General features: G+C 46.1%; 1 protein-coding gene and 1 long non-coding RNA gene across 3 annotated transcripts in view; one reads left to right on the top strand and one right to left on the bottom strand.

The window, feature by feature from the left end:
- Positions 1-1,719: 1,719 nt before the first annotated feature.
- Positions 1,720-20,981, top strand: LBHD2 (LBH domain containing 2). Its single transcript, XM_085225673.1, has 5 exons — positions 1,720-1,918; positions 10,940-11,037; positions 14,370-14,460; positions 16,605-16,806; positions 17,871-20,981. The coding sequence occupies exons 3-5, from the start codon at positions 14,371-14,373 to the stop codon at positions 17,945-17,947; spliced, it is 369 nt and encodes a 122-aa protein (XP_085081799.1). The 5' UTR covers positions 1,720-1,918; positions 10,940-11,037; position 14,370; the 3' UTR covers positions 17,948-20,981.
- The window catches only part of LOC109367889 (uncharacterized), a 71,629-nt gene continuing 61,243 nt past the window's right edge, over positions 14,088-24,473 (bottom strand). For both annotated transcript variants that reach the window (XR_014883763.1, XR_014883764.1), the window contains 2 exons: positions 16,547-16,724; positions 14,088-14,908 (listed from right to left, as the gene is read on the bottom strand). This is a non-coding gene — a long non-coding RNA (uncharacterized LOC109367889). The remainder of the gene's footprint in view (positions 14,909-16,546; positions 16,725-24,473) is intronic.

Consider the following 24,473-nt stretch of genomic DNA (forward strand, 5'->3'; position numbering starts at 1 on the left):
TCTCAGCAGATCAACATGACCATGGCGGGAACTGAATACCCCACTGAGAGCCTCAGAGGTTGCCAACACCACTCAAAGTCCACCTGTGGAGCACCAGGTGGCCAAGGCAATGCTGTTTGCTTCATCTGAGCCTTTCCAACAGCTGCCATGGAGATGTCTTGAGCTGGCAGAGGCACAAGGGATTGTGTGAGAAAAGAAAGGTCACATTCCTTCACCCACACCTTTTTTTCTGAAACCAGGCACCCCCTGCCCCGGCCTCATCTCACCTTTTGAAAGATGCAGCACAGGAACCCGCACTTTGCTGAGGCACAGCAGGCAAAGAAACAAACCTTGGAAAAAGAGCATAAGGGAACCCATAGGAGTGAAGAAGAAAAATAGAGAGAATGGTCCATTAATGTTCATACCAACCTCAGGGCACACAGGTTCCCTAAGATCTCCGTGGGGTTGTACTCACAGTGACAACTTCTTCCTGAATATTTCCTGCAATTCCCAGTGTTATTGAGAGGTCAGTTGTAACATCATCCTATAAATCTACCCTTAAAGCAGTCCCATCCTCAGACAGGAGTAAATCATTGTTATGAGCCTGGGAACAAAACCGCCATAAGCAAACGGTCAACCCATTGCCTCTGCCAAGTTCATCCTCAGCACACCAAGACTTCATACACCCAAATGACGTATGGCACATTTGGATTTAAACTGATAGCTGTATATTATATGTGCTTGTAAAATGAGTGTGTAAAAAGCAGCAGTGGGGAACTGCTCGCAATTCTGGAGCAGCTCCTAAGGACCGCAGACACCAGGGCTCCTGCTGGGCTGGGGTCTGCATCCATAGTCCTGGCTTTGGGTATCACTGTGCATAGAAACCAAAGGGTGAATCACCCCAACCTGGAGGCTGATCTCCTTTCTTCCTGCTTTCAGGAAGGTGGTGGAGTCACCGTTTTTGGAAGTGTTAGACAACTGTGGTGATGCTGGACTGAGGGACACGGTCAGTGGGCATGGTGGGATGGGCTGGGGTTGGACTAGATGATCTTAGAGGTCTTTTCCATCCTGACATGATTCTCTGGTATGATTCTCTGACCACACAATGCATCATACCTGAGAATTGCACATCTGCCAGCCATGTCCCCACAGCTATGTGTCCCTCCTCAGAGCCACACAGTTCCTGGGCCAAGCAAAGTGGGGGACCCAACACCTCATCTGGCCGATCCCACAGCTCCAGGCGTGCAGAGGAATGGAGGCAGGTCCAGGTCCTGGCACCCCACAGCACTTGGGTCGCTTCCCAGCAGGATGCTTTTCCAGGTCTTCATCCCACCACTGCTCCGCAGCGCCCATTCTCACCGCACCGCCCTTGTTCTCTGCCTGCCCCACAGATACAAGAGGGGCTGCAAATGTCCCTAGCCACCCCTCTGTGAAGACTGATTGCAGGAGAGAGCCCCTGCCACAGCCCTAGGGGCACCTATGGACAGGACGGTGAGGGGGGAAAGGCACACATCCCTCCCTGCTAAAAAAAAAAAAAAAAAAAAAAAAAAAAAAAAAAGATCGAAGAGAAACTTTGCCCCTCGTGCATTCAACATTTTCTCAGCAGCGGATGGGGCGGGAGGACCCCCCGCTCCCTGCGCTTGGTACCGGCACCGGGCGAACCCACGCGGCTCCGCGGGAGGTGCCGGACGGCGGGATGGGGGGAGCCGGGGGTGGCCGCTCCCCGCCCTGCCGGCGCTGCCGGGGGAGTGGTTTCCCCACGCCGGCAGCGGGGCCGGTCCGCGGGCGGGGAGGTGCCGCGGTGCCAGCGGCCGGACGGGAGGATGCGGGCGCGCTGACGGAGCTGCCGGCTCCCCCTCTGCCGCCGTGCATGGGCGGCGGGCGGCTGCCGGCCTCGCCTCGCCTCGCTCGCCTCGCTTCGCTGCTTCGCTCCGCGCCGGTGAGCCGGGACGGGGTAGGGGTGGGTGCGGGTGGCGGAGCGCTGCACCCGGGGAGCTCCGGGCAGCGCTTGGTGCGGGGAGAGCGGAGCCTGCGGAGCGCCGGGGATCACAGCGCTCGGGCGGTGCTCGGGTACGGAGCGCCGCGTCCCCGCGGAGGGAACGGCGGGATGCAGAAAGGGCGGCTTTGCGTCGCTTTCCTTCTTCTTCTATTATTGTTGTTAGTATTATTTTTCCCGCATGCTTATTTGTTTAGTGAAGGGTGTTAAGGGTGGCCGGCTAAAGAATGGGCTCTCCTCTAAAGCAAAACTTGTTTGGCGTGAGGAAAGGCTGTGTGAAGGAATCCCGATGAATGAGTGGCACGGAGGGAGTTGTTGCTCTGCGTTCGCTTCAGCTGTTCCTTTATTTCGGGGTTTTTCGAGGCAAGAAAACGGGTACCGAAATGCATGTTTAGGACAACGATGCTTTGCTCGCTGAGCAGGGGGAAAGATCCCTGGAATCTTGCTTTATCCATCAGGTGGTGAACGCCCCACACATTTGGTTACTTGTACGGAAAGAAAGAGCCCCTTTCCTCGGTAAATGAGGACTATGTTGCTCTCCGAGCGAGGGGTGTGAATGTTTTCCTGCTGCCAAATGAGCGTACCACAAAAATTCGCGGTTCATCTGGGACAGAGATGTGTTTGTCGGTTTCTGAACACGGCTGCAGGCTCGGAGTGGAGTCGGGCTGGGCTGCACACAGCGTTAACCCCTCCAACCACAATAAGCAATGCAGAGACGTTTGCTTCCATTAGTCCTTTCCGGACCACAACGCAGCCCGATAGCAGAGAGAGCTCTCCTGGCTGTAGGTTCACATCGAACTGAAGAACTCAGAAGTTTGTGCTCCCGCACCCAGTCCCAAGCACAGTGCCTCCTTAGGGGCAGCCTGGAGCTGAAGGTGAAGTGGAGAGATCTGCCCACACACCATCCGTCCCAAGGCACTGTTTTCCATCTCTTAGATTTAATGAGCAACAAATTTGGTGTCCAGAAAAGACTCCAGCACACAGCTCAGGGTTTTGGTAATTAATATTCCATTTAAAGAACACGTTTTCAGGGTCAGCATAATGATTGCAGAGAGAAAACAAGCAAACAGGGAGCGACTCAACCCCATTTCTTTGCTTTCTCGATCCAGCCTGACAATTTGTCAATCATGTGGAATTTCCTCCAACGTCTCTGCTACATTACTTTACCAGGAGAAATGAATGTGCAAATATAGTCACAATTTTCCCTCCCTCCTCACAATGATCTCTTTGTACCAAGCAACAGGCTTTTGCACAGATCAGGTGTCAGACCCACAGTGTCACAGGCTGACATCGTTCCATTTCCAAAACGATGTCCCCATCTGTGGGGCCATTTACCCACAGCTGCCTGGTTTGGGGTGGTCGGTCAGGGCAGCCTGGCTGCAAGGAAGATCCCATGGCCTGTCCCCAGGAGGAGCCATGTGGGGATGTCAAGGATCCCTGTGTCATCTCACAGCTGTGCCCTTCCCTTCGCTCCTCAGACATCTGTGCTCTCTGGAAAAAGCTGTGCATGAATCACTTTCCTGCATTTTCCTTCTTCAAAGGAAGACTTTATTGCAAGCCCCAGGAAAACCACCAACTAGTAACAACTCAGGTAGAATGAAAAGGCTGAGTGTAACAAACAGGTCCTCAAAATCTTAACTCGACATCCCTTGTTCCAGCCTTTTGTCCCTCTTTGGTTGCAAGTTCTTAGGCGCCGGGATCGCCTCTTCTTCACACTTAGGAGAGAGCATCACCTTGCAGAGGGACACATAGCCCTACTAACGCACATATGCTTTCAATGTAAGGATTAATTCAAAGAAATAATACTGCACTTTAAAAAATAATTCATTTTTATCTAGGTTTTGTTCTTGCCTTCCGTCATGCCCAACCCTACAGCGATAGCACACAGTGTTCTCCTGTCTTCCTTCTCAGCCTGGGGCAACTTCCCGTACTTTGGAAATTCAATAATGGTTAGAGAGTTTTAATTCCTAGGGAAAAATAGTTGCATTGCTGGCATTGAGCTGCGGGGCTGTGACACCTGTGGTTGTGCTGCTAATCACCAGTAAGGGACATTACAAGTCTTTTCATTGCATTTTTTCGCTTAGGAGTGTGTGTGGTTTTGTTATTGTGGTGGTGGTGTGGGCTTGTAAGCTTTTTTTTATGTGTTAGTTTATTTTCCCAACAGCTTTTAACACCTTTGCTGCTTTGGCTGTACTGAATTCAAACTTATCTCAATATTGCATCACATCACAATACTATTAACACCATATTCTGTTTTCCTCGAACTTACAAGGAAGTAATTAGTTTGTCTTTTAAGTAAATGCTATTCTATCTACCTAACCTCTTGCCCTATCCTGCTACCTAGCAGTGACAGACCAATAGGCCAGAGCAGTCTTTCACTCTGCCAGAAAGACACTTGCATTTTGCATCCCATTTCCCAGGATGTTTCCACCCAACAATCACCTGCTCTGAGTTGATATTTTAAGACACTTTTTTTCCCCACTCATCTTCTGTAGCATGAATTCTGAGCCATCCAGAAAGATGTAGATCACTTCAAAAGTAGTGGAATACTGATGGGAAGGTTCAACCTCTACTGCCATATCACCAACATCTGCTTCTGATATAGTGGGCCAACTAATAAAATAGGAGGCGTTTCATTTGGAGCAGTCCTCATACTTAAGGAATAGCAGAAGGAAGCTGATTTTCATCAGTTACAATCCCACAGGCACTATAAAGGGAGGAATATCAGGGACAGAAGAATCACCATATTCCAGAGAAACAGAAACAAGTGCACGGGGGTTGGAGTAGATGACCTCTAAGGATCCCTTCCAACTCAAACAATTCTATGATTCCATGACATTTCTTTTTGAGACCTTTCAGTGATGCCTCATCCCTGTGGGCTGGGCTGGATGGGGCCCTGGGCTCTGATCTGCTGGGTGGCAGCCAGCCCACGGCAGGAGGTTGGAACTGGGTGGACATTAAGGTCCTTTCCAACCCAAACCATTCCATGACTCTATGATTCCTTTTAGAAATGGTTGCTCTGACTTAGAAAGAATGCTGTACTTATTTGTAAGGTGTTAGGTTCATAAAGTTGTTTGGAAAAATTGAAGCCAATTCAAGGTTCACTTGCATGAGCAGAGCTCAGTAACACTGCTTGGCACTGGCATTTCTGATCTCCAAAGTGTGTTCTCAGTGACACAGTATTTGCACAACAAGTACCAGAGGAGATACCCCTAAAACCATTTAGCAGCTTATCTCTAATTTTAATGGGGCTGTTTTCTTAATGAGGTCCTTTCACATCAATCAGCTGCCGAATCCAGTGTTGAGAAAGAAATCCAAACTTTCTCTTGGCACACGCTTCATGAGGACTCTGTGGAGATTTCCATGATACCAAGGTCTACAAGCATTCGGAGGAGCTTGCTTAGTCATTCTTCCCATCTGCTCTGCTGCTTCCTCCCTCCCTCTGCTGCTCCACACATGCTCCCTGGCTGCCTGCTCCTCTGCCCTGGCCCTGCAGCGTGGCTGGCAGCCCTGCTCCCCTCTGCTGCTGGGCCTCTTCCTGGGAGCATCTTCTGCTGTGAAGCTCAGGTAGTTGGGTGCTGAGAGAGTTGGAGAAAGGGAAAACAGAAAGGGAAAGAGGGAAAAGGAAGAAGAATGAAAAGGAAAGAAGAAAAAGGAAAAAGAAGAAGAAAAAAGAAAGAAAAAGAAAAAAGGAAAAGAAAGAAAGAAAAAGAAAAAAAGAAAAGAAGAAAAAGAAAGAAAGAAAGGGAAAGGCACCAAAGAAGCAGTCATTACTAGCTGCGTTGCAATCATCATTTGCTTAAAGCTTTGAGTCACTCCCAAACCACGCAACTATGAAAATGTGGTCATTGTGCTCCTCATTTAGTTCTTTTTCCTTCTTTTCTGGTCATTTATCAGTGTAGCCCTTCTTTGCAAGCAGGGCCTGTGGAACTTCAGCAACTCCAACAAACCTAAGGCTGAGGTTTGTGTGCAGTTGCAGTGCTCCAGAGCTAGGGATGTGGAAGGTCAGCCTCAGCCTCACTGTGCTGCCAGGGAAGCTGAGGAGGTTGAGCTGGAGGGATTCACCAGCACCAAGCTCTTTGCAAGCCTATGTTTTCCAGTGTTGAGTCCACAGATGAGTGTTTGAGAAATTCCCCAGAGTGATATTTACCCCAGCAGCTTTTCTGGAGCAGGAACAGTAAAACTACTGCTTTCAGCGAAACTAGAGGGAGGCAGAGAGGTCTGGAAATAGCAACCTCCCACCCCTTTTTGCTCTCCCCAACTCCGTGCTGTGTCTCATGCTGAAATGTCGGCTCCTCCACATTGAGAGTCATTTCATCTTGCTGCTTCCTGAGGGAGATCGACATCTCCTTGGAGCTCGTGGTGCCAAGGAGAGGCAGGCAGCTTTGGCCTGCAGAGAGCAGAACTCAAGTACTGCGTGGGCAGCCGAAGACAAGAGCTTCTGAAACAAGGAACAGAACAGATCTCTAATCTCCAGACTCTGACACATATCACACTTCTCTCAGTTGCTTAGGAAAGAGATTTGCATCCAAAAAGAAGTGGGAGGTTTAAATAGGAGTTCATACACACGCGCATTTATCTTCAGTGGCCCATGCTGTAATTTACATTTCTCAAGTCCCATGGACCCCCCAACACTCCATAAAATACATCCAGTAAGAAGCCAAGTTCTCATCTGTGAGCTCAGTAGGCACTCACCCATGTGGCCTGAAGTGCTACAGGGACCGAGCCACAGCACCATCCTTGTAGAATGTTAGACAAAAGCATACAAAAACTGGGTCCACAGAGTCATAGAATCGTAGAATCACCAAGTTTGGAAAGACCAGTAAGATCATCTAGTCCAACCATAAGTCCATGCCTGTGACTGCTCTAGACTGTGTCACTCAGTGTGACATCCAACCATTTCTTGACCTCCTCCAGGGACAGTAAGTCCAGCATTTTCCTGTGCATTCTGTGCCAATGTATTGGCACTATTTCCAAGAAAATAATTTTCCTAATATCCAACCTGAATCTCCCCTGGCACAACTTAAGGCTTCTCATCCTGTTGCCAGCTACCTGGGAAAAGAGGCCAGGGAATAGAAACTCCTGGCCCTAGAAAATGCTGACATTTTCTTGCAGGGACATGCACCTTCTGGTACAATATGAGCAGTCCCTTCAATGCCTTCACCCACTACAGCTGTAGATCTGTCCTACATTGCCCACACACCCACCTTGACTGAGTTGACAGCCCAATCTGCTGCAGCACAGTGGCCCAAATAAGGCATCCATTCTTCTTCTAGGTGGAGAAAGCTCCTGTTTGTTGGGAATTGCTGAGCAGAGCTCACTGTAGTTTGTCAAAATTTTCTGGTTTGCAAAAATCAAGAAGTGGATCCTTGCATCTCTTTCTCAACACAGTCCTTTGGCCTGTTCCAATTCTCCTTGTAATCAAGAAGAGGGATTTATTTTCTTTTTGTAGTACACATGAAGATTAGGCTCCTTGAATGGAGAAAAGTTTCCATTTACCCATATCTGTAAGGAGGTGAGGTTGAGGGGGGTGGGAAAGCCAGGGCTGAGGTTCTTGTTTGTTTGATGTATGGGCAAGCTCCAAGATTCCAGTGCTCACAATTTAAGCATGGGGCTGGAAAACCCCCTGGGATCGCCCCATTGTAATAGGAAGGGGAGAAATGATACCTTTGCACACAGATCAGTGTTTCAAGGCCAATTTCTGCTGCCTATCTACACTTATTTGTGTTACAAGGTGAACCTTCAATGCGACATTGTTAGGCTGTTATCATAATATTTCCATCTGTGCTCCATGGGGAATGACTTACTCGGGAAGTGGGGAGGGAGGAGGCTGTCCTGCTGCAGCTGCTGATCTCGCCCCAGCCCTGCCTGTTGCTGCCATGGCCATGGTGCCTGAGCTCTGCTTTGCCTAGTTGTAGCACTGAGGTGGCTGGGGAACGAGTTGGGATTGCCTCTAGACACAAGAGACCTGGTGTCAGAGGTGCTGCTCCCATCCGGGGAGCTCTGTGCCACTAGAACTGTGACCAGTTCTTCTTTCTGTCTTGCTGACAAAGCACGTTCACCTTAAAAATACTTACTTTGCAATTCATAGTGCATTTATCCCAAGGAAAGGCATCCACTTCTGTGAGTCATGTACAGAAGGCTGCCAGTGAGGATAAGCTGGGCTGGGCTTCCTACAGACCTGTTCCAAATCCTGCTTATGCTCCTGGCTGTCCTTACATGGAAGATGAGACCACCCCTCTGAGACAAACCACATCTTCCTGGTGTAGGAGCTCCAAACGCCCCAAAGTGAGAGAGAAGTCTGGAGGGCACCATTCAATGCCCATTGTTTTCATAGAACTATAGAATCATAGTATCATTAAGATTGGAAAAGATCTCTATGATCACTCAGTCCAACCCCAGCCCATCCCCACCATGCCCACTGACCACATCCCTTGGTGCCACATCTCCACGGTTCTTGAACAACTCCAGGGACAGTGACTCCCCCACCTCCCTGGGCAGCTGTGCCAGCGCATTGCCACTCATTCTGAGAAGTTTTTCCTAATATGCAACCTGAAATTTTTTGTGGAAATCTATCTTTTTCTATGTAGTGGCAGGAGGAGGGCCATTGATCCAGGTGCAGAGGACAATGCGGAGGTATTTCCTTGGTCTTTCGGGTGGAACCATCTCTACTGTTGTTACTGTAGCTCTATCTCCTCATGCTTGGTGCCCTGCTCCTAAGCAGACCAGCTCATTGGAATAGTCCCCAGCCCAATAGCTCTGTACTGGAAAGTACCAAGCAGACAGGGCTGGAGCGATCAGAAAAGCAACAAAGGTGGAGATGGTAGAAAAGCTGTAAGAAGAGGTAAACAGAGCAAGGCTTTGCTGGAGATGTTTCCTGGCAATTTCTACTGCGTAAAGGCTCATCTCATGGCCTCAATAGCCATGGCTGGTTTTTAAAAGATTAAGCAGCATCGTAGAAGGAAGGGTATTAGTTAATGTTTCCTCTGGGTCAGCCAAAGAAGATAATCACATGTATTAGGTAGATAAAGTGAGTATTTACTCTTCAGAGAATAAATGCATTCTGGTAGTTTCATACACTGCTCAACACTGAACTCTCCAAGAATACTGATTGGGAAGAAATGATTCTGTTTTGAAATACAGCTGTGTGGCTGCAGGAAGGGGCTTCCTCCACTCTGCGGTGCTCAGGTGGCTTTATTTTCATTACAGCTTTCAGTAGCTGAGCCTCAGGGGCTGCGGTCCCCTCTCCTTGCAGGCCTCATGGCACTGAGTTCCCCACAGCTGCAGAGAGGGATTGGTCTTGGTTCGATTCTACCCTAAAGTCCTTACTGAGGCTGGCAAAGCAAAAAGCGTTGTTTTAGGTCATTCCATCCTGCATTGATCCTCTTATGACAAAACTCAGACAACCACCTAACTGGCAGCTGGGTTGGCTTGGTTTCCAGCTGGTGCCCAGTTCATTCCCTCTTATGCCATTTTGTCTTTCACCGAGAGGTGACTCAATGTAGTAACTGTTCTTATGACATCTAATCTTCCCCGAAGGAGAGATTTAAGGTACATGAGTACTTGCTGAATTTTCATGGGTTTAAAAGCAGCTGTTTTGTAATGGGTAGTGGGATAAAAATCTTCTTCCCAGAGTATTGGATGACATGGTATTGGATGCTCTTTGGTTTCCATACAAGAGACAAGGTCTGAGTGTAGTCATGAATTTTTAAGGGAAAAAACACCAGCCTCTCTGGAGTTGGTTTGATCACTGGGGGAGAAGGAAAATTGCCAGACAAGAATGAAACCCTCCTGAATTGGATTCTGGGGAAGGAGATGTGATTTTCTGCTTCTCCAATTTGCAGTACGCATGGCCTGTGGCATGGAGAGAAATTCCAGAGTGCGATGGACAGTCTTTCACTGTTCTTGAAAAGAAAACCAAAAACCAACAAAAAACCCAGTGTGTGGCTAATCCAGTGTTATAAATCGTGGTGGGAAGGCCTCCAGAGCAGGTAGATTTGTTTAATCACTTGGGCTGGTATCCAAACCACTGAAGAATATAAAATATATACACTAGTGCCATTCACTTCACTGAAAACACCTTTTTCCCATCCAAGGAAATAGCTGTGGCTGGCATGAATATATATTTGGCAAGCTGTTGAGCAAAACAAATTTCTCAGAAAATCATCTTTGGCCCAGATACTGACTATATTTCAGCACTGTACCTCCTCAAGCTCCTCAGCTAAGACTTTCTGACAGGGAAGTCATAAGAAATTGGTGAATAAGTCTTTGAAATGGTGGGATCCTCACCTCTGCTCAGCAGGCTCCCCACCCTGATACCACTGAAAGTATTATCTTCAGTTTGGAGAAGACCTTTGCAAAAATCCCTTCTCCCACAACATTTGTAGGAAATATGCAGCAGTGTAACTCAGTTAACCTCCTCCCAGCTTATTTTTCCTCTTTGAATGTTGAGCAATTGATTCAAGAGCACGAATCTTGTACTTTCATGTCTTGAACTATGTCTCACTAAGCATGCAAAACCTGCCAAACAAGGGGATACATCTTTATTTTCTATTTTTCCAAATATCTTGAAAATTCCTGCATGAATGGCAGCCCTGTCTGTGGCAGGGGGGTTGAAATGTGATGATTATTGAGGTCCCTTACAACCCAAGCCATTCTATGGTTTGATGAAAGAATTGCTGTGTTTCCCATTTCACCAGTTTTTATGTAGCTTACACTAAGGAATAAGGTTTATCATCAAAAAAGAACATACTGTAAGATATTTCACACTGGGTAATCCACATCATATGCTTTGAGCTCCATCCTAAGTGAGATCACTTCCCATTTGGTGTAGAAAATTACCCAGAGCTCCAAAGCAGGAATTTCTCTGCCTCCTTTTGAAGCAGCAAGCTTACCGTGGTCTTCCTCCTGGATGCTGCTGGCTTTGTTGTGGTTGCATTCTGACTGTTGTGTTGTCTCTTTCAGGCACTTCTAGGATTTGACAGAGCCTGCACAGCACTTTGTCAGCAGGAGTGAACACCTGCAGGACTTTTCAGAAACGACGCCCATTTATGTGATTGAAGGTAATGTGCTTTCTTCTGTCACAGCCCCATACTTCCATTTGTCCCTTCTGAGTCTCATGTTCTGACTGGACACCATGAGCACAGGACTGGGCCCAGTTTGGTGCACTTCTGAACATCTCCAGGCTGGAGCACACAGCACATGGCCGTGAAGCCCACCAGCCATGCAGGGCTGGAAGTGTGGGCTGTAAGGCTCTTGCTGGTTGTGCTGCAAAATGCATGTGCAGTCCAGCTGCCCGAAGGAACTTGTCTGCTGTCAGCACAAGCTTACAGATCGTTTCTATCCCTGAAAAGTCTGACAGGCATACAAACTGCCAGAGGAGCTGAAAGGGCTTCAAATGCTCCATTCAAAAATTCAGGACATGATGGCTTGGGATAGCTTAGGGTAGAAGAACATAGTTGCTCGGTTCTCTGATCCCTGCTTCAGAGAAGAGGTGGTTTTGCCCCACGTCATAAAGAAATCTTTGCCTGCGTCATGCAGCCCACCTGTTTTCCGTATCCACCTAAGTGCTGCACAGTTTTGAGCACTGAAATGGGTCTTCCTTCAAGTACAGTTTTGCAACCAGGAATTTCACAGGTCAGTTTTGCACTCTGTTCAGAAACCAAAATAAGAATGTGTGCATTGTTTCTCGCAGTCAGTGGTTTAGCACTTGTCAACCTATATATTGCTCTGCATGTTACTGACCTTCTTAGTGCAAGCACAAACAGCAGAGAGTGGGCTGTTTGTTTGCTCCATGCCCCTGGAAACAGATCAAGATAGCATGCTCCTGCCACTGTAGCAGTTGCATTTAGGATAATCATCTCTGACTGTAGTTGTCACTGAAAAGCAAGAATAGATTTTGCTCTTTTTTTTTTTTTTTTTCATAATTGGTATATTTAAGCTTAATTAAACCTAGGGGAAGTAAATGCATCTCTTAATTCACTGCTAGAAGAATTTTAAGGTTCAGAATAGGTGACTCATCCATCAGAAGAGAATTTATTCTTTGTTTGTAAATGCTATTTATTGCCTTGTTTTGCATCACTATGGCTACTGTATGTCATTGGTGATATCAGCACCTACCATACATAACATAAATGCGAGACTCACTTTGAAGGAAATGCAGTTCTTATAACCATTTGCTGCTATCAGCCACTTTCGTGCTGTATGTTAGCATTTCTCACATAAAAGCAGCAGGAAAAGTAGCTCAATATTTTTTCATCAAAACTGTCTGAGAGGTAAAATTTCTCCTGCACATAAATCATACTGCAGTTAAAAAAGCCCTAAGCAGCACCCATCTGCCTTATTCAAATTCTGTCTCTTTGTAAACAATTTGGTGATGTCCTACAGTGATTTCAAAGTTTTAGATGAACTGATCTGCAGCTGCTTTCACAACTGTTTTCTTTCTGGTTGCTTTTAGAGTTAAATACCTGATTAAGGTTGTTAGGACCACTGCTACTTTTCCAGCCCCTATAGAATTCTTCTGATTTCCTTTAGTGCTTCTGAGTGGAGACTGAGAACAATTAATCTGTTCCAGCTAAAGCCCAATTCCTCTGCCAATTGCATGCCCCCCTGTTCTTTTCTGAAATGCATCAAGTACAATCACTTCTGCCATCCTATTCAATCAATCCCTTAAGTTGCACAGATTTCTCAAATGGCCTGGGCTTCAGCAGCTTGGGAGCTGATTCATGGAGGCATCTGCTATAACACTGGCAGGACTGTCACCATTTTCCCAGCCAGAACCATTTGTCTTTATCATTTAGAAAAAATCTGCAGGGTGTAATGTGGTCTTCAGGAAGCACAGAGCTCATTATTATTCAATAATAGAATTTCATGAGTCTTAACAACATCTTTGAGGCTCACATTACACATTTGAAAGTGCTTATGTAGATGTATATGTTTGATGTCTTGTGGAACAAGGATGTAGAAGTGATTTACAGACTTGGTACATGTTGAAATGCTGATAAAATAAACAAGCAAGCTGTGGGCAGAAACCTGCTGCTGGCTGGCGGGGACTGACCTCCCAGGCAGAGGTGGGACGTGTCTTCCATGTGGTGGCCAAGCCCAAGTCTTCATAAAGCCACAGAGCTTCTGAGATGATTTCCAGGCACACAAGCACTTTCGCATCCCAGTCTCTTTCCTTGGTATATGGGATGAGAGGGAATGAGGCACCAAACCCTGGAAAGGATGGTTTAGGCTGGAGGACGGTCAGGGAAATGGCTGGTCTGTCCTCTTCCTGAAGTTAGTAGCCCTGTTCTGCTCTCCCATTGTGTGCATGTAGCAGGAAACATATTGCTTGATTTGGTGTTGGCTGAGTCCAAGACTGGCTTTTCAGGGCTTTCTCTAAATTTTCTATAACTTGGATGCCTACAGGGTCAGCCCATGGCACACAGCTCAGCTGAAGTGTCTCCTGGGTCTGCGATGCTCTTTCTTAGTTACGATGCAGTGGAGTGACAGTCTCTGTGCTATCAAGCTGCTCCGTGCTATGGCTAATTAAAGTCCTTGTGATGGGTTTTTTAGTAATAGCAGATGCTGTAAAATTTAGTTTTGTGGGGTAATTGGTAATGTAAGCCTGCAACAAGCTATCCTTGAGATGTTTTAGTTTGCATTTCTCAGTAGGAGAAGTCTTGACAAAAGAGGCTTTTGTGTGCAAAGCAGGACCAGAATTAATGGCAGCGTTTAGTCGTGCTTAATGGGAGCTGCTGTGTGGCAGGTGGTGATGCCCACGTCCTGCATGCCACAGCCTGGGCAGTGCGTGGCACATGCTGGGTGCATGCCCTGGGTGCCAAACAGTACAGGGAGTGGCTAATGGGAACATAAGCAGCTTAGGTTCCTAAGTCCTCGATTGAAATGAGATTTAGGTGCCGAACCTTCCCTGATGCATTTGAAAATCCCACTCAACACTTCTCTGAGTGTTCAGGGAAATAAAGGCTATGGCAAATCTGGTCCTTACACACCAGTAGAGCTGGTGTGTCTGGAATTAACCATTTAAAAAGAAGTGATGGCTTGTAAAGAAGTGGAGGAGACAACTGGGAAGGGCAATTATTAAAGACTTCACAAAGAATCACAATGAAAATTTAATTCAAGCTCTATATTGAACCTTTGGTTTGCACTTTTTTAGGATAAAAATGCAGCAGATTAAGCCAAGGCTTAGTGATGCAACCATACTGTCACACTGTGGGGACCACAACCCCAGGCACACATGCCCAAGAGAGGAAGCACAGGCAAGGAAATACTTCAGGATCTGCTTAGAAAGGACAGTCTGTAATGTAATTAATAGAACAATATGTTTGCTGTTGTATTAGCCATAGGGCTAAGCAGAGAGCTGAGTTTTCCAATTCTGTTCTGATCTTTGCAGCATGACAGAGGTGATGAACACACGGGAACCGGTGATGGAGGAATTTGCTCTCAGTCAGTCTCCTGAGGAGGAAGGGGGCCCTTCCAGCCAGGTACGGTTGGAAAAACTGCAAAGTGTCCTGATGTTCACTCTGGGTGTGCTCCTGACTCAGGGTGCCACTGCTCGGGGATAAATCCCATAAACTTGGTAGGCGTGGGTTGCTTTGCAGCACAAGATGTATTGCTGTGAGCAAAGTCAGTGCTAAACTCAGCTAACTACTCTGGGTGAAAACTGTTGTAGGTTAGAGTCCTATCCACAGCTTAGTGATGTCCAACAGAGACAAGAAAGTAAAATGAAATGAGAGGCAACACAAAGCCAGTGACTCAGCGGGAGAGCTTGGTTTGTTCCAGCACCTTCCAAGCCCTCTGGCCAGGAGAGCCGTCCTTCTCTTCCTGCTGCTCCTGCCCACTCGCTGCGTGCTCCAGCTTCCGCAGAAAAACACAGCGCGGCTTCCTGCTGCTCCTGACTCATTCCTGGGGGGACGTGGTACATGCAGGGTGCTGGGGGAAAAACACGATGCGATTCGCATGGAACAGCACAACTGAAAATAGCATTGAGGTTATACAGGTGCCTTGCCTAAATTTTGTTGCAGCATTAATAATCATATTTAGTCATAGTTTTTCACTGGTATGTTTCATCTGCTAGGTCTCCAAAAAGATGGAAAAAGCAGGAATTTTGTTGACTTGCGTTCCCCCTGCAAGGGGTTATGGGCTACAGTAGCAACTTCTTAAAAGTTCCTTGAGATCAAGACAGCTGACATGGAAGTTTCCTTCCAAATTATAAACAGCTCCAGAGGAGTAATGAGAAATTAGGGGGATCTTTTCTCATAGTCAGCATGAGTTGCCTGTGAGAATATCCTTGATCAGAATGTGTTTTACCCCTGTGAGTGCAGCTCTGGGAAGCATTAGAGAGGTTTAACTTCAGCGATTCCCTTGGTCTAACTGCACAAGAGAAGTCCTTCTTAATTGTGTCTCAATTTGCAAGGCTAACAATAGTGTATAAAATTTTCCATATTCGTGTAGTTTGCAGTGATGAATCCCCATGACAATACCCAGGGGAGTGGGAGCGTGAGGTTGAGAATTACTATCCATCCTCATCTTCAGCCATGCAGTCAGATATAGGCATTGCAGCAAAGACTGAAATATGCTTGCTGCTTCCCAGACACGTTGGAAGGAAGTTGGCCCTTCCCACAGTCTCACATCCCCATGGCAGCACTGGTGCCAAGTGGAAAAAGCGAGGCATGAGCTCTCAGAAAGGACAGCTCACAAGATAAAGGGAGGTGGCAAAAGTCAAGTAGCAAACATCTCCAGTGGATTATGCTACCACGGTTAACAAGCAATGGCCTGGAGGATATTGAATCATAGAACCATAGAATAGCTTGGGTTGGAAATCCAGCTCGAAGAACTTTACAGCCCATTAGCACAAGATAGACAATTGAAAAGCCAAGAGACAAGAATTCAGCAGTAAAGTTTGTGTGATGTTAATAGCCTGGAGGACCTGGAGTGAGTTTTCCTTCGGTTCAGTCTGGCCTCCAGCAAAAAAAAAAACACCCACAAACAAGGTACCCTGACGAACTACAATGAAGCAACTGTATTGAAAAAGATAAACAACTTTTATGTGTTATAATATCCTTCACTAAAAATACCTTGTTCAGCTTCAAGCTCTAATCACTACATAATGTTTGACCTGTAGACTCAGTGTGACAAATGAAATAATAGCTGGCACTATCCTCTGTGTAAAGATGATTTTCTGGGGCTACCTGTTCGCATGAACGCATCATAAGATATAGTTTCACATTACAGAAAATAGCTCTGCAGCACGGTGTCTTCTTAATAAACTCACCGCACGAAAATGTGAATAAATCACATCAGAGCAAAAGGACAGAGGCCAGAAGGGCTGCAGCATACATGTAGCTTAGCATTCCAGCAAAGAGCTTTGTATCCTACAAAACATACCATGAAACACAAGGATTTGGCAACGTAGTGAATTTTATTGCCAATGTCTCTGTTTTTATTGTGCATGTTGGATCATGTAAGTCACTCTGCACCAGGTTAAAGGGGCTTTTTGATGGACATAGTAGATGGAAGTGCACATCTGGTGTACAAAGGATGCTAAGATGGAACATGCATCACACTTACTCTGAATACACATCCTTGGGCAAGGCTTTGACAGGAATGTCCCCATGTGTCTCACCAGGCTTTCCCAGACTCACGTGAGAAGTACCCCAAGCTGTCCAAGAGACTGCCATCGATTGTGGTGGAGCCAACTGAGTCCGGTGAGGTGGAGAGCGGGGAGCTGCGCTGGCCTCCCGAGGACCTGAAATCAGCAGAAGACAAGGGTCTTCATGGTGACCAAAGAGTCTGTGTCCAGCAGCAGCAGCAGCAGATGGATCTGGAAGGTCTGAACGAGCAGTTTGATCCTTGCTCCCCATAGGAAAAGGGCAGTTTCAGGCTCAACAGAGAACCAAATAACAGTGTGTGCACAGAAACACCTGCACATGGAGGGGAGTCCTGTGAACTGACCAAGTCCTTGAGGCTTTTGAGGTGTTTCCATCGGGTTCAGTGCTGGCCAGTCACAGGGCCAACAAGCAGTGTGCTGCACATTAGCTGTTCACTCTAGGAAACAATAACCCTGTTCAATAGCGTATCTTTATCTCCCTATCTCTTAGCCTAGAAGTAGAGTATTTAACAGCTGCATGCTTTCAAAGGTATCCCAGGAGTACATTAGTGTAACAGGAGCTCACAAATATGTAGATATGATAATAGGGTCACTGTGGGCTAAATATGCCTAAAGATAAGACCTTGTTAGTGTAGTTCTGGTGGCTTTTTTTCCATCTCAGTGCTCTTATTTCCCCTTAAAGAGTGACAGTTTCCATTTCCATGCAACAGCATTTGCCCCACAAATGCCCAAAGCCAGCAGCTAGGATGGGGCGCAGGATGCACCTTCCCATGCTTTCAGAGGGGCAATGACACAAGGTCTGATTTTGCGGTGTCACATCACCTACTGTACCAATCAACATTCCTAGGCATTCCTAGGCAACCGCAGGGTTGTATCATTCAAGAAGAAATAGGACCCGACCTATGGCTTGGACCAGAAGTGCATGATGGCGTCTGTGTTGTTTTTGTGCAGTGACAGTAGGACTTGCTACGTCTTCAGGGCCGAACATTTGAGCACTTAGACAGCAGGCAGCCCTCCCACTTTGGTGGCTGTCTTGCTTTTAATGAAAAGGGTCATCACCTCATCTCATTAATACCCATCCCTAGGTCTGAAGTCCCCTGTGAAGTCAGGCTGTGATGCACTCAGAGTACATTACTCCAGGTTTAACTATCAGTTTGCAAGTACAACAAATTACCAATTTCAAGGCTGAGTGCCCAGCAGATCATCTTCTTCATGGAGCAGGGAGTCACATGAAGGCTGTTGTACAGTGTGGGGAATCGATACTGACAAACCATTTCTTTGCAGATACTTTAGCGCATCCAGCTCCAGAAGTGGAAGACAGCACAGATACTCTTGAAAGCAGAACTGAAAAGGATGAGTAGAATTCCATGGCCTCAGAAGTGAAACTTCATTGTGAATGTTGTTGACAAGCTAACACACTCTGAAGATATGTCAAACTAATCTGTATTTAAATTTGCAAGGGTTTTATTTAGTTAGTACCTGGTAGGAAGTGTATGGGCTTTAGAACTGTTCTTTTCAACATTTTGACTTTCAGGCTGAGATTCATATTATTTGTTTAGTTTGTCCATAGGAAACAAAGGGACGTGTTAGGAAATGCACCATAGACCTGAGATTAAAAGGAAAAATGTTCCTAGTTTCAATTAGCACATTTCATTGGATTTACCTTTTTTAAGCAAGGCTGCTTTCAGGTATCAACAGCAGGACCGAGGGGTTACATTTCTCTAGAAGGGGTGTCTTAATACTAAAACCTGTATTGTTTTTAGCCATTTAAAACTAGCACTGTGATATTAAGGACAATAGTTGTAATATAATGTCACCATTTGATTTTGTAATTTTTGTATAGAGACGCGAGTGTAAGATCAGCCTCCATCGCTACACAGGATCTCCAGGCTGGCGCCTGGGCACAGATCAGGGCAGATCTCTCCCTTTGGCCAACCTGTGCAAATTGAGGTGAACCAGCCTTGTGCTTACTGTCTTTTCAGTAAGGCTCAGAAGTTTCAGAAACACTTCCTTGCTGTACATTGATGAACTGGAATAGCTAGTCACTGGTGTTCGTGGAGTGAGGCTGTTATGTTTGTAGATTTGGTTGGGTGGGTTGTGCTGTTTGTGTGCTCTTTGGGAACCAGGTCCAGCTGTGCTCTCCATCGAAGGCAGTGAATGGCTCCTGCTTTTGTTTAGGCTGGATTTCACCTTGTTCATAGAAGATGTCATAACTATTCCTTTGGTATGTTTTGTGTATAAAATAGATGCAGAGGCTCAGCTCTTCCTTCCTTAACCCAAGCCACGCTGTGGTTGGGTGGGTGAAGGGAGCTCCATGGCATACCCCAACCTCCCCTTTCTTTTGTGGAGCCTTTTCACCTGGTGCCAGGTTCTCTCCAAGCCACAAGTGAAAGTGGAAGAGGGCCAGGCTGGTGAGACGCACAGCAGCCTCCATCCTGCCCCTGAGGAGCCCTCACCCGACCTAGCCCCTCGGCTCTGGTCGCACAGCCATCTCCAAGACCACAGCCCACAGTGGGATGAGTTCTGCACATAGTGGGCTTCGCCGGATGCTCTTTGTCTCCCTTTTGTCTCTGTCTGTCTGGAGATGGATCTGAGGGGCATTTTCACAGAGGTGAGCTTGCTCCTGCACAGGGACCTTCCAGAGACTCCCTCCTGCTGGGCACCATCCCAGGAGAAGTAACGATTTTGGCCCAAAACATTACCCCTTGGACAGTGTCGATGGAGATAATGTATATTCTTAAAGGGTGCGACTGCTTCAGTGACAAGAGTCTTGAGAGCTATGAAGCTGGATGCCTCCGTCTCGGCAGGGCTGGACAGGGTCTGTACTTCCAATTAATGTTGCAGCCGGAAGAAGCTGCTTGCTGTGGGTGGAGTGAAATAACAGGATTTCTTCCAGCGTTAACTCCTGAGTTGACTTTCAAGTGCATTTTTCTCTCCAGTAATAATTTTCTCTAAAGGAAACTTTCAATTGTGTGATGATGGATAAAATTTACTGGCCAGATGTATTACTAAGATACGTTTATACCTTCTTAGCAACCAAATTTAATATATTTACTTACAAAGAATTCTGTGCAATGAATGTTTAATACAAAGGAAAGAGACTATTTTACTTCAAAGCAACATTAATTTATGTACAAAATTATAGCTCGTTATTTGGGGTGTTTGGGATCTAGAACCCTTTTTATAAGCAGTGTAGTGTAGTATAATGTGATAATGAAGTTTAACTTTGCTCTCTTGACCTGTATAACAACTTGTTCTGCCTTTCTGGTGTGGACATCCTTCCCCAACCTGTCCCAAAATTATTCATGGTGGTGGGTGCGCCAGACCTCAGCAGAGGTGCAGAAGATTTTGGGATCACCTCCTATGTCTGGCTGCTGTGCCTGGGCACAGGGTGCCCTTTAAATACTGCCCTAGCACTGGCTGGAGTTTGCTGGAGCTCTAGGGAAAAGCAGTGATGATGACGACGTATTTTTGGCTGCGTGATTTCCTTGACCCCGCGTCTGCCCAGCTCCGTGGGGAATGATGACAGACGTGTCATTTGATTTGCTTTTCACTTTGTGAAAGGAAAACCATTTATTTGGAACACTTCCCCTCATTTTATGTGCACTCTATCTGCTTTCAGATGCTCCCTCCCTTCCTGTTCTGGATGGCCCTTATCCCATTTCCACCTGAGGTCAATGGCACTTCCCTAAATAAGTTTTCCAAAGAAACAACAAAATGCAACATCCACCCTGATGAAAAGCCACACGATGCTACTTTTTTTGCTCATCACACACAGCACTGCAGCCCATGCAGAAATGCCAGATTTCCTTCTTCCATCCCCATCACTCCCCTCTTTCCTGTTTCCTCTTTCTGCTGCTCCCTCTGAGTGTTTCAACTGAAGCAAATGGATGCTTCAGACCTAAGCTTTCCTCTGAAGCTCTGTGGCCCCAGTTTAACCATCACACAGAGCCAAACTCCTCCTCCTGCTTTTATTTTTCTGAGCATGGGCCAGAGGCCCTTAAGTAGGTGATCAGATAGAGAGAAACTTGTTTTATATGAACAAGCCCTATTTATTCAACTTGCAGGCCTATGATTGTCCACTTATTTTGTCTGTGTGCAAGTGTTGTCTCTATGATAAACTCAGTTGTTGTTTTGTATTTTTTTCTGGATGAAAAGCTTTGTAGAAACTAAAAAGGAAAAAAAAAAAAAGACATTGTCATATTTTTCTAGTCCAGCTTGTAGAATATTTCATGTAGTGCAGAAAGGAAGTTTTATGGAGTAAGACATTGTTGGATTTTGCTGTTTCTGTTCTTTCTAATTTTGTAAAATGCCACCTGTACATAATACTCAACTAATGTATGTTCTGTAGATGTACTACACCATTTAGCCTATTAAATGCCTATAACAGACTGATTGGATGTGATGAAGCTGCAGTGTCTTGGTCTAAAAGCCCAGAGGGAGCCTTGGACAGCTGCTGTTCCACTGCTGTCCTCTATCCCACGGCTCCTTCCTGGGCAGCCTGTGGCAATTCACTGCCACTCTATCTTAGAAAAAATGTTACCTAATAACCAACCTGAACCTCTCCTGTTGCAGCTTAAGGGTGTTACCTCTTGTCCCATCACTGTTAACTGGGAGAAGAGGACAACCACCACCTCACTACAACTTCTTCCCCTGTGCCCTGCTAGGGCAGCACCTCAGACCTTGCTGCTGCTGCTGCTGCTGCTGGGCTGTTTCTGGTGGCCCTCACCCTGGGTGGCGGCTGGTGACAGCTGACACAGTCACAGCCCTCCTAATGTGATGCACAATTTTAGCATTTTCTGGAAAGGCTTTTGTAGAGCCCAGCAGGAACTCACATTACTGGAAACCTATACTCCTGCAAGGAGAGCAGGGTCATGTGGCAGAGAAGATAAGAGGTAGAGATAGTCAGCACCGAACAAACAAATTATTTTCCAAAAACGTCAGCTTACCCAAGTGTTAGGGATTGGATAAATGGGGGTTGAGGCTCTGTCACTGTTTCGTTTTTGAGAGACTCTGCTCACTGGGATGGGTGCATAGCAAGGAACGCTGCTGGAGGAAACCAGCCCCTTGGTGGCCATGAGTGGCCCTGCCATCCACAGCATGTGGTGCTTGGTGGGCAACACCAGCCCTGAAAGTGAAATTATCTGAGCCCAAGGCTCAGATAATGACCCTGGCCTTGGCACCGTGCACTGTGAACCTGATGCTTGGCATCACTCTGTACTGGTGTTTCACTTGTGCCATGCATGGAAAATCTGCAGTCCAGGTATAGATTTCCCCACGTAACGAGACTGACCCTAACTCTTGTACTTTTAAAGGCCACGTATTCCAACCCCCTGCACAGAACAGGGACACCCACAGCTCCATCAGGTGCTCAGAGCCCCATCCAGCCTGACCTTGGCTGGTCTCCAGGGATGGGGCACCTCTCTAGGCAATCTTTGCCAATGCCTCACCACCCTTACCATTGATGAAATCACATAATAAGTTGTGGGTTTTTTGGCAGCGTTTTTCTTTTTTTTTCTTCAAATCCAGTATTTGTGGGAATTCAAGTGATCCCTGGCAGCAGCAGGGAGCCCTGACAGATGCAGAACATCCCATGCACTGCAGCAGGACACCTTTTTTCCTTTTGTCTTTGACATTGTGGCTTTCATTTCAGAGACAGTAACTCCTCATTGTTTAAATTCATTCAGTTCTGGAAAATGAGGATTATAACAAAGGGTTTTTTTTCTTTTTTCTTTTTAAAAGTTTTCACTGAAAGAAATTAAACTCGAAACATTAAAGAGTTGCAATTTTCCTCTAAGAATGCCGATAAAGCATTTTCCTCCCTTCTCTCCAACACTTAAATGGATGTTTGCAATCAAGCCAGCGTTCTACTTCAGCAAGGCTCCTGGAGTGTGACAGGCTCTCTTTATGAATTAGTCATTTAATTTACGGAACGTAGGTTGGGTATTGTCAGATACTCAGGTGTCCTCTGTGCCCTGACAGCTGCACTCACCCACATTACCATTCAGTAGAGGATACAGGCTCTGGGATGCTGCTTGGGCATACAGCCAGAGCCAGAAGCTGGACTGTCCCATCAGCTAGACTAGATGATTTGAGGATTGGACTAGATGATCTTAATGGTCTTTTCCTGCATTAACAATTCTGTGATTCCATTTGATGATTCTGTCAGCCCAGCCTGTCTGGCCTTGGAGTGCTCACGTGTCCTCCAGAATTCACCCTTCTGTCTCAACAAATTCCATGAGCACAGCATTGTGGCAAAAATATGGGGTCACAATGTAAAGTGGCATGGGATGAAAACCAGCAGCTCTGATGTTATTTTACTGGTACCAGGTTTAACTTCCACCGCACTGAACTGGTGGAAATTTTGATCCAGTATGAACAAGAAACAGATTTAAAATGAGGTTTGGGATGCTAAACATAGGGAAGACTTGGTGCTTAAAGCAAAACCAGAACAGAAGCAAGAAAAGAAGAACAAAACTGAAGCAGGTGCCTGGCTCTGCCAGCCCCAGCTCTTCCATTCTACTCAGGCTCTCCCTTTGTACCACATCTGGTGCCCTGGTTACATATAACGATCCTTTAGCATAGGGACAGGACTCAAATTCAAGCTGCACCTCTCAAGTGTAACTGCAACTGAGGAGGCACACAGTTCACACACAGGCTAAGGTGTCACTGCCTATTTATAGCTGGGCTGGGTTAAATAAAGTGCCTTATTCCTGAGGTTTCAAACAAATTCCAGGCATGACAAAGAGCCCAGTATTCTTCCTCACCCTTTTAGCTTTTTAAGCCTAGTTCATACATGCAGAGCTAGGTCTTGTTCCAAGTGATTCAGATAAGACCAGAAATTGAGCCACTGCCCACTAGAAATCATCTACAAGACTTCCATACACATTATGAGAAAAAGAAGTGATCAAAATACTACACGTTTTGGTGTATGGGTACAAACCTTGGCCACAAATATACTGGTAGAAACCCCCCAAATTTGGTGGCATTGCTTTGGGCCCACTACAGCTGAGATGCCATTGGACACGGAGGAGAGGGAAGAAAGAACAGAAAAAGGGTGCTTTGAAACCCTGTTTTACAGAAATGTACTGAATACACTGTAGTTTAAATGGTCCAAGAGCTGCCTATAAGCAGTGTAAAAGCAACAAGTCAGTATCTCTGTAGTTATCTGCCCAGAGTACTCTTACACTGCTAGGAAAACCTGAAATAAGTTAACTTATTTCTCCTCCTTTTTTTCCCAGAAAAGCTCACATGCATTTCTATGAAGATATAAACTCTTTCTGCCATGCAGAACTCTGCCAAGAGCTGTGCTTGCTATTCCAGATTTACAATAAAAATTGTGTACGAATGACCTTGATACATAAAGCATGGCATTTACACGGGGTTTTGGCTAAGTCCACCATACACAGCTAATCAGAGAGCATACAAGCTTGGGAAAACACCGTGATATGATCTTACGAAGTCTTAACACATGAGTGCATATAGGCCATGGGAGCAGAGAGAAGCAATACCTGATTAATGCTGGAAAGTATATTTCACATGTGTTTGTAAAACTGAGCAACCAAAGGAGAGAAGTAAGAGCATCTGGAGGTATAAATCAACCTGGTCCACCAACTTGGTGCCTGACTTGAAGTCATTTGACCTCTTGTGTTTCAGCTCCATAAAACTGGATACATGACTGATTTCCAAAATGAGAACCAGATGCTGCTGTGCTTTAGCAAAACCTTCCTGCATATGGAGCTACACCTACTTACAAGGAAATTTCTGCACGCTGCATATTTTTATATTTTGAATTCAAAACGATGTAAGTCCTTACAAGTTCTTGGTAGAAGCATGATGCAAGTGGTGGGATGAGACCGTGTCTTACATCAGAGCAGAATATGGCTG

The sequence above is a fragment of the Meleagris gallopavo genome, chromosome 5, assembly GCF_905368555.1.
Source record: "Meleagris gallopavo chromosome 5, MGAL_WU_HG_1.1, whole genome shotgun sequence".
Taxonomy (NCBI): Eukaryota; Metazoa; Chordata; class Aves; order Galliformes; family Phasianidae; genus Meleagris; species Meleagris gallopavo.

Coding starts and splice junctions, on each gene's coding strand:
- LBHD2 (XM_085225673.1), top strand. CDS start 14,371: ATGACAGAGGTGATGAACACACGGGAACCGGTGATGGAGGAATTTGCT. Junction 14,461..16,604: donor AAGGGGGCCCTTCCAGCCAG/GTACGGTTGGAA, acceptor GTGTCTCACCAG/GCTTTCCCAGACTCACGTGA. Junction 16,807..17,870: donor GCAGCAGATGGATCTGGAAG/GTCTGAACGAGC, acceptor ATTTCTTTGCAG/ATACTTTAGCGCATCCAGCT.